General features: G+C 47.7%; 2 protein-coding genes across 2 annotated transcripts; both read left to right on the top strand.

Annotated features, from left to right (window-relative positions):
- The first annotated feature begins 6,759 nt into the window (after positions 1-6,759).
- LOC130136774 (uncharacterized) lies at positions 6,760-7,549 on the top strand. The gene is made up of 3 exons (XM_056307109.1): positions 6,760-7,022; positions 7,095-7,222; positions 7,341-7,549. Exons 1-3 carry the CDS (start codon positions 6,760-6,762, stop codon positions 7,547-7,549), a joined length of 600 nt encoding a protein of 199 aa, XP_056163084.1.
- A 48-nt stretch (positions 7,550-7,597) lies between these two features.
- Positions 7,598-8,425, top strand: LOC130136775 (uncharacterized). The gene has a single exon (XM_056307110.1). It carries the CDS (start codon positions 7,598-7,600, stop codon positions 8,423-8,425), a length of 828 nt encoding a protein of 275 aa, XP_056163085.1.
- Positions 8,426-9,199: the final 774 nt, after the last annotated feature.

A 9,199-nucleotide genomic window follows, 5' to 3' on the forward strand; every position in this document is an offset into this window, starting at 1 on the left:
CGCGGCTTGAGGGCTAAACTGGGGACGAAATGGTGATTGGTTGGTTGTTATATCCTAAAAATTCGACCCAATTTGGTGATTTATCATATGGTGATTTCGTCGACGCTCTATTAGTTATTTCTCGCCCTGACCTAATCACTCAGGGAATACTAATCAAATGGAAAAGGCTATCGAATAACTTATTTCTAACAACCACTCGTTAGTTCGAGATGAACTATAGTTGGGATTGATGGATTTCGGCCATGAATTATGATCTGATATTGAGTGTCGAATGCTCAAGAATTTCACACTCGAACCTTAGGATGTCGTCTCATAATTTTACGAGTTTTCCGTATAAAATTTCAATTTCAGAAAAGGATTGAAGATTCGGAAATTCGACACGAGAAACGGAAGTGAACCGAGCAAAGCCTGTTGGGCCTCGCGCCCGAGGGGCCCAGCCATCAAGACCTCATAAGAATGAGTTGGCCTGTAATTCGGTACTTGGGTCGAGGACAAAATGGATTTTGGGGGACAAAATTTAAGAAAATTTGAAAAAGGAAATTTGGAAGATCTTTATTTTTTGGGTAATGATGAACCCAACCCTCCCCTTTCTCTCTCTCCCTCTCTCTCCCCTCCCTCCTCCGGCTGATTTCCGCCGCTGACTCCCCCATTTTCTGCTGCACCCTCCACCGACTCCACCAACTCCTTTCTCTCTCTCTTCTCTTCTTCTTTTTCTTCCTTTTCTTCTTCTTTTCCTATTCTTCTTGACTTTTCCTTCGCTGCTGCTACTTTTGCTTCACCGCTGCTCCTTCTGCTTCTGCTTTACCGCTGCTACTTCTGCTTCTGCATCACCGTTGTTGCTGCTGCTTCATGCTTCTACTTTTGCTTCCTCGTTCTGTTTCTTCTTGCTGCCACCGCCGACTGGACCAGTGTTCTGGACCAACCACCACCGTGCACCGTCCTTCCTCGCCTCTTCTACTCCTACTTCGCTGCTGCTGCTTCTTCTTCGCTTTTGCTTCTTGTTATGCTTCTTATTTTCAGCCAGCGACCAGCCTTTTTCCTCGCAGAACCAGCCATCGCCGAGGACCGCTCCACCCCACCGTCACCCCACCGCCACCCCTACTCTTCCCCTGGCCACGCAGCACCGCCTCTGCTGCCCCGGAACAGCCCGTCGCTAGCTATTCCAGCCAAGGCGAGTTGTGCCTCTCGCCGGTTCATCTGCCATCCGCCTCCGCCACTTGCCGCCGCCATTTTAGCCAGCAAGACGCCATCACCAACCACCATCCCATCCCTGACTCAACCCCAAATAGCCACCGAACAGCCCCTGGCAGCCGCTCTCTTTGTCACGCTCGTTTGCCGCCGGTCGCCTCCCGCCGAGCTTGAACCGGAAACCACCGCAAATAACCGCGCCGCCGCCGCTGTCCTCGTGTAATCACAGTAGTTAGATGAGTAAGTTAACCCCTAATCCCGTGTTTAGGGTGTTAAACTTGCTTCGGTTAGTTTAGATTAATTTATTGACTAGTTAAGTGGGATTAGGTGATAGGTTACGTTAGATTATTAGATAATTGTTGATGATAAGTTATCGGCAGATAATAAGTTATCATTGGATGTGGTGATAGGTTATCGGTGTTTAAATGATAAGTTACTGGTAAATTTTAGCGATAGGTTATCGGTATGTTCAATAAGCTATGATTATTTGTGTGATAGGCTATTGTTGTGTTCGCGATAAGTTATCGCTATTTTGACGATAAGTTATCTATTAATTTATTATTGATATTTATTTTATTAAATAAATTAATTTTCGAAATTAAATAATAATATTTTATTCTTACAAAAATTATTTATTAATAAAATATTCAAATTTCGAAAATCAAATATTCATATTTTCAAATAATTTTTAGTACCGAATTGTGATTGTTTTATGCTTGGATTGTAATACCAATGTTGGATTTCGCCGTATAAGTTGGCGTATATGGACAAATGATTTGAATGATTATGATTCGAGAAAATATTTTGAATCTTTAAAAATAAATTATTTTATAATTATGTTCGAGAAAGGAATTTGAGGCTTGAGAATGAAAAGCGTGTTTCGAAATGATGATTTACAAAATTGAGTGACTGTTGGCACATGTGGTCACGAGAAATTGGTTATGTGGCATTAATTCGAGCACAATTCATGTTTGCATTGGCTAATTGAAAAGATATGAATTGGCTTGAATGCTTGTGTGTTCGTGTGGTCCCATGTCGAAGCCGTCTTGCCGTAGATCGCATGACGATGCTCGATTTATTGAGGTCTGCTGTAGATCGCGCTCGATTTTATCTAATGCTTGGAGATTATCTGGATAGCCGATACTCCGAATGCTGAATCGTGGCCCCCGATGGCGGATTCAATGCTCCTTACGGGATACCACTTGCTATAGATCATTTGATGTTGCCGTATTGGAATGCCGTCATTCTATAGATCGTTTGACGTTGCCGTGCCCGACGAGGCGGGACGATACTCGGTCATGCCGAAAAACTACCATCTCGCTGCGTATCGCTTGATGTGTAGTTGTGACATTCCGAATTTCGGCCCATTTTTGGGATTTATAAAACGTGTATTTCATCAGTGCGCTTATAATAAAATCTCGCCCGGAACTAATCACTCTTGGGTTATTTTTAAATTAGAGATTTCGCTAGAATCGCACTCGATCGAATTTGGCCGTTATTTAGAGCCCGAACTTTGGTGTCGAATTTATTGAAGTTTCGTGACAAATTTAATTGAACGGTATCGATATTATTGTGGCCAGCGTCAATATTGCTCGAGATAAGTGAAAAGTGAAATTTGGACTGGGTGCGAATTTGGATTAGTACACCTCCCTCGTAGTGTGTTTTAATTAATATCTTCTAGCCTTTTTCCTAATTTATAATTAGGTTTTTTCGTGGACCGTTAGATCGATTTTTGGTTTGAACGTGGGCCGTTGGATCGCGCAATCATTGCGTTGACTTTTGTCTCTCTCTCTCTCTCCCCCCTTCTGCCGCGTCCCCTCCCCACTGCGCCCGTCCATTCCCCCCTTTCCCCATACACGTCCCCTCCCACCCCTCTCTCTTCCTTTTTCTTCTTCCCTTTTCTTCTTCTTCCTCTCTTCTTCTTCTTCTCTGGTTTTCTCTTCCGCCCGATCGCTTCTCGCTTCGCTTCGCTCGCTCGACCGGTCATTGCCGATCGCCCTCGCCGTCCGCCTCGCGCCACCGTTGCCCCGACCGAGCCGCGCCGCCATTCGTCGCCCGCAACCGCCCGTCGCGGGCCTCGCCCACACTTCACGCGAGCAACAACTCGCCATTGCGTCCGCCGCGGTCCAGCGCTGCCCAGTCGCTCGCCGGCCTGTCCTCCGTCGCCCGGCCACCCGCAACACCGCCATGTCGCCTCAGGCCGCTGCGCGACCTCCCTTTCCCCCTGTTTCTCTCTTCCCCAGCCTCTCCCCTGTTTTGAGCTCTCCCCGGCTCCGCCTTGTCCAGCCACCGCGTGCCGCCGTTCCGGCCTCCGCCATTGCTCCGTCCGCCACTACCTAGCTCCCAGCAACCCTGTCCAGCCACTTGCAGCCGCCGTGCTCACCTGGACAGCCCAACGCCACCCCAGCTCAGCCTTGGCCAGACTGTCCCGGCCGTGGCAGAGCCTTCATCGTCCAGTCGCCGTCGCCATCGGCCGCTCATCCAACTCACCCCAGGCCATGGCCGAGCTTGCCTGGCCATTGCTCAGGCCGTGCCCGAGCGTGCCCAGCCGTGCCCGAGCTCGCCTAGCCCGTTGCCCAACCGTCCCAGCCGCTGCCCATCTCCACCGTGCCCGTGCCCGTGCCCGTGCCTAGCCGCTCGCCCGGTTGTGGTCGAGAGCCTCGGGCCGTGGCCGAGGGTGTGCCGAGCCGTGGCCGAGCCCCTTGCCCGTCGCGCCCTCGCCCATGCCGAGCCGTTATTGTTCACCCGGGCCATTTTGGGCTCGTGCCGATTTTTCCCAGGCCAAATTTAGGTAGCGACTCCCTAAACCTTCCCTAGTATTATGGGTATTATTAGACTTGTTTAGGGATTAATTAGTATCGGGTTAGTGGCTAAGCTTGGATTAGGATCAATATGTGAATGTGGTTAATTGATAGATTAAGTTGTGATGATTATGTGGCATGATTAGTGGCTGGTTTATGTGGGTACGATGACCGGATTGTCGTGGCGTTTGTGGGTGAAATTGACGTTTGATTGGGCCAACTTGAGTGTCGGATTGGTGGACTAGTGTGATGAGTTTGTGATTTGAATTGGATTCGTGTGACGTGTGAGAATGGCGAATTGTGATGTGGTGTATGTGCATGTGAAATGTTCAGTGAGGGGCGGAGCCCGGATTGATCAGAGGGCTGACCTGAGGCGTGTTTACGCGGATCGTGAGAAAATGTGAAATGTCCAGTGAGGGACGGAGCCCGGATTGATCGAAGGGCTAACCTGAGGCGTGTTTACGCGAGTCGTGAGAAAGTGTGAAATGTCCGGTGAGGGACAGAACCCGGATTGATCGGAGGGCTGACCTGAGGCGTGTTTACGCGGGTAGTGTGAAAGTGTGGAATGTCCAGTGAGGGACGGAGCCCGGATTGATCGGAGGGCTGACCTGAGGTGTGTTTACGCGGGTCATGAGAAAGTGTGAAAGGTCTAGTGAGGGACGGAGCCTGGATTGATCGGAGGGCTGACGTGTGGGGTGTTGACCCGGGTCGTGGAAAGTTGCTCGGCCACGAATGCGAATTGAGTGTGATTGAATTGATTGAATATATGTGGTTATGGCGTTTGAGTGGTGATGTTATGTTCTTGAATTATTATTGCTTTATGGTGAATTATCTATTGTGCAGAGCTGGCGTGTGAATCGGTGCGAGGTAAATGTGAATTGGCAAGTTTGTTATATCGGTGGTTAGATTGCATGTTAGACTCGTCTGGGTACGCATTGGCCTAGGTGGGGTATAGGTTGTCTGCTTATTGAGATTTATCTCATCCCCCGTTGTTAAACATTTTCAGGTTTGGAGTGACGGATAGTCGTCACGTGCGGTTCAGAGACTGGGAGTGACCTTGGGCATTTGATGCTTTGTTTCATCTTTGGATGCCCCCCTCTTTTGTTTAGTGAAGTAGAATACCTAACCATCGCCCCCCTTTGATAAATGTGGCTTGAAGTTAGTAGCCTAGATTGAATGTTGTAAGTGACTGTCAGTTTTATGAAGTGCGTTTGTTGATTTGTGCCTATGCTCTCCCGTTGTCATTGTTTATTATCTGGGTCGTTTTTATTCCGCTTCCGCTTGCCTTTATCGTTGGGTGTTTCGTTTGGGTCGGCGACGCATCCTGGGTTGTCGCGTTCAATATGGCCATCGAAGGGGTGTCGCGAGCCGGTCAGGGTTCGGGGCGTGACAGTAGTGGCCCAGAGGGATCGTGATAAATGGAACACGCATGTTGCAAAGTGTTTGATTATGGGTTGAATACTGTTAGGCATGGTATGGGTCGTGCCCAAGTGGTTTTATATTATAATCGAGACACACACGAGTGTGGATGCATGATGCATGGAAAATCTCTTTATGTGTTCCGAGTACGTGTTATGCTGTGTGCATGGTTGTGATGTTTGTTGACTAATGTTATGCATGCCACGTGTGCCAAGGCGAGGTAAAGATGCTTGCGATTGTTATTCGGCATGTGATTGATCAGTATATGATGTGTGGTTGCCTGACTAGGAACCTCGAGGCGAGTTGGCCTCCTAAGCGGGGTTTAGGCCGTTAACTTACTGAGATTTTATCTCATTTGTCATTGTTAAACATATTCAGGCCCTTAGCATGTCGATGCACCCGGTATGGTTCGAGGTACCTCAGGACATGGAGACTGTTGTTTCTACGCACGTGTTCCCTGACCAACCATATGTTTTTTAGCGCCATCGGACGATAGTTTGGGTGGATGAGGGCCTGAATCATCGGGCTCCCCACCAGTTCCAGGCCTGGTTTGTTAGGGATGGTGAGGATCTGTTTGGACCTATCAAGGAGTTTGACGGTCCTCCGGAAGAGGGTCCTGGGTACGAGATATGGGATCCTATGAAGATCGACCCACCTAACGGGTCAGTAGAAGATCCTGAGCCTGAGCCCGACCCTGTTCCCGAGGATCTATCGGATTTTAAGCCATCGGAGCACGACCCTGATTCATCCTACTTTGACTCACCAACCCTCTATAATAGCTCATGAGAGACCTGACTGAAAGCTGACTTTTTGACTGACCCACTGATGGTGAAGTAGATCGACCCCAGCCTAGTATCTTTTTATAGGCTTTTTGTGGAAGTGCCCGAAGTGGGCTTGTAAAGAAAAGTTTCCTAGGGGTTAATCAAGTGAATATTAAAATGGTGCTGTTGTTTGTTTGTTGTGAATCGCTTTCCTACCTATCCCTATTTATTATTGTTGTCTAGGTGTTGGTTGTTATTGCTTCCGCATGCGTAATAAAAAGAAAGATAAAAATGAAAGGGTCGGCGACGAGTCCTGGGACGTCGCATCATAACGACCATAGCGGGATGTTGCGTGTCCATAGGGTTCGGGGCCTGACATCCTCATTGAATTGGTATCAGAGCAAGGTCAGCTCGATCCAAATTTGGTCAAGACCTGGAGTGATAAGGTGCAATGGGTTTTGGGATAGTGAGTTAGGAAAACACTTTGTGCCTGTGTTTGATTGTTAGATTTCTCGTTCTTAAGCAGGTTGTTCACGATTTCTAATTCCTTGTTGGAATTAGAAAGCAGGTTTCTCCAAAGATCCTGTAAGATGAGAAATCCCGACCCGAGGGCCCTTAGGAGGAGAGTCGAACCAGGTCAGACTAGTGCCAGAAGGAGAGCACCAAAGGATCCTAGATTAGATCGGATCCTTGAGGCCTTAGAGACCCTGGTAGGACAGCAAGCTCGTAATCAAGCTGCTGCCGCCGGCACCGCCGCTGCCGCTATGCCTGCACCTGCACCTGTACCTATACCTGTAGATATTTCTTTAGCTGGGAATGGAAATGGGAATCAACCCATGCATAAGTTGGTGGGGTAATTTCTGAAGTTCAAACTGCCCAAGTTCACTGGTGCGGGTGATCCTGAGGCTACAACCCTCTAGATCAGGGAGTTAGAGAAAGTGTTCGCTTTGCTGAGATGTTTAGACGAAGACAAGGTGACGCTGGCTATCTACCAGTTGCAAGAAAACGCCAGTACTTGGTGGGAAGCTACCCAAAGGAGGGTGTTCCCCGATGGTACGGCCCAGGTGTGGGGTACCTTCGTGGAAGCTTTTACAACAAGTATTTCTCGATCGCGCCGGGGAACAAAAGATGAACGAGTTTCAACGTCTCCAGTAGAATCAATTGTCCGTAGACCAGTACGAGGCTAAGTTTGTGGAATTGTCCAAATATGCGCCGAGGTTGGTTAAAGATCGAGTTGATAAGGCAAGGAGGTTTAGGGATGGGCTGAAGCCCGAGATTAAGGATCAAGTGGTGCCTCTGAATCTGAAGGATTATGATGAGTTGTATGAGAGGGCACAGTTGATTGAGAGGAACTTGGTGGACAAGACAACCGCGTCTTGATCGCGGTTTGTTCCAAGTAAGGATAATCATTGGTTTGGGAAGAAACCAATGACAAGAAGTAAGTTCCCTGTCCCTCTTAACAGGAAAGGTGGCGTGAAGAAGCCGGCACCCAATCAAAATAGTACATGCCACTTTTGCCGTAGGAACCATGGATCAACCCCGTGTCCTGTGAGAACGGGAGCTTACTTTGGATGTGGTCAGCACGGTCACCACATGAAGGACTGTCCATGCCAAGACACGGGAGCGCAAGGATCAGCGCAGCAAGTAGGACAACCTGCGAGGAACACCCCACCGAACCAATTGAACCGACCCCAAGTACAAGGAAGGGTCTATGCTGTCAGAAGGAAGGAGGTGGAGGACTCGCCCGCCATAATTATAGGTACGGTCTCATTACACGACCATGCTGCTTATACTTTGTTTGATTCTGGAGCTACGTATTCGTTTGTGGCTAAGCAATTTGTGGAGCTAGTGGGGTTAAGTCCGAAACCGCTAAGAGTGGTCTATAGTATTTCTACCCCTTTAAAGGATAACGTAGTGTCTGCAGTAGGATGTGCTGATTGTAAATTATCTATTGGTGGTCGTGACGACAGCATAGATTTCATTGTCTTGACGATATTTGACTTCAATGTGCTTATTGGAATGGATTGGCTCACCAAGCAACCAGCCACAGTAAATTGTTATCGTAAGACGATTCAATTTGAGCCTTTAGGGAGTGTTGGGTTTGAGTTTGTCAGAAATCGAGGAGGACCATCAATTCCTTTGATCTCATCACTTGAAGTTACTCGATTGTTGGATGAAGGTTGCCAATGTTATTTGGCAACTGTAGTTGACACTCTAGTAGAGGAATCGAAGGTGCAAGACATAGCTATAGTATGAGAGTTCTCGGATGTTTTTCCTGAGGAATTACCTGGGTTGCCCCCAGAAAGAGAAGTAGAATTCGTGATTGAGTTAGTCCCTGGTATGGAGCCGATTTCTAAGGCACCTTACAGAATGGCGTTATCGGAATTGAAGGAGTTAAAGGTTTAGATGCAGGAGTTGTTGGACAAAGGATTTATTTGTCCTAGTGCATCAACTTAGGGAGTGCCGGTTCTATTTGTAAGGAAGAAGGACGGGTCGTTGCGCCTTTGCATCGACTATCGGCAACTCAATCAGGCGACGGTTAAGAATAAGTATCCGTTACCAAGGATAGATGATTTGTTTGACCAACTTCAAGGAACTTCGGTATTCTCGAAGATAGACCTAAGGACAGGTTATCACCAATTGAGGATTAGGAAGAAAGATATATCGAAGACGGTATTTCGAACGCGCTATGGACACTATGAATTTACCGTGATGCCGTTTGGTCTGACAAATGCGCTTGCAGCTTTTATGGACTTGATGAACAGGGTGTTCAAGGAGTATTTGGATAAGTTCGTAATCGTGTTCATTGACGACATTCTAGTGTATTCGAGGAGTTATGAGGAACACAAACAACACTTGAGGACAATGTTGCAAACCCTTCGAGACCACAAGTTGTATGCCAAGTTTAGCAAGTGCGAGTTTGGTTAACTCGAGTAGCTTTTCTTGGACACGTGATTTATGGGGAAGGAATTTCAGTAGATTCGACTAAGATTGAAGTGGTTATGAATTGGCCTAGACCAACGACGGTAA

This window comes from Syzygium oleosum, unplaced genomic scaffold (assembly GCF_021117445.2).
Source record: "Syzygium oleosum isolate NSW1041296 unplaced genomic scaffold, Sole_v2.1 Sole_v2.50, whole genome shotgun sequence".
Lineage (NCBI taxonomy): Eukaryota > Viridiplantae > Streptophyta > Magnoliopsida > Myrtales > Myrtaceae > Syzygium > Syzygium oleosum.

Excerpts from the sequence above, each read along its gene's own strand:
- LOC130136774 (XM_056307109.1), top strand. The coding sequence starts at position 6,760 with ATGAGAAATCCCGACCCGAGGGCCCTTAGGAGGAGAGTCGAACCAGGT. Across the intron at positions 7,023-7,094 it reads CCCATGCATAAGTTGGTGGG|GGAGTTAGAGAAAGTGTTCG; the intron begins GTAATTTCTGAA and ends CCTCTAGATCAG. Across the intron at positions 7,223-7,340 it reads AAGGAGGGTGTTCCCCGATG|ACCAGTACGAGGCTAAGTTT; the intron begins GTACGGCCCAGG and ends AATTGTCCGTAG.
- LOC130136775 (XM_056307110.1), top strand. The coding sequence starts at position 7,598 with ATGACAAGAAGTAAGTTCCCTGTCCCTCTTAACAGGAAAGGTGGCGTG.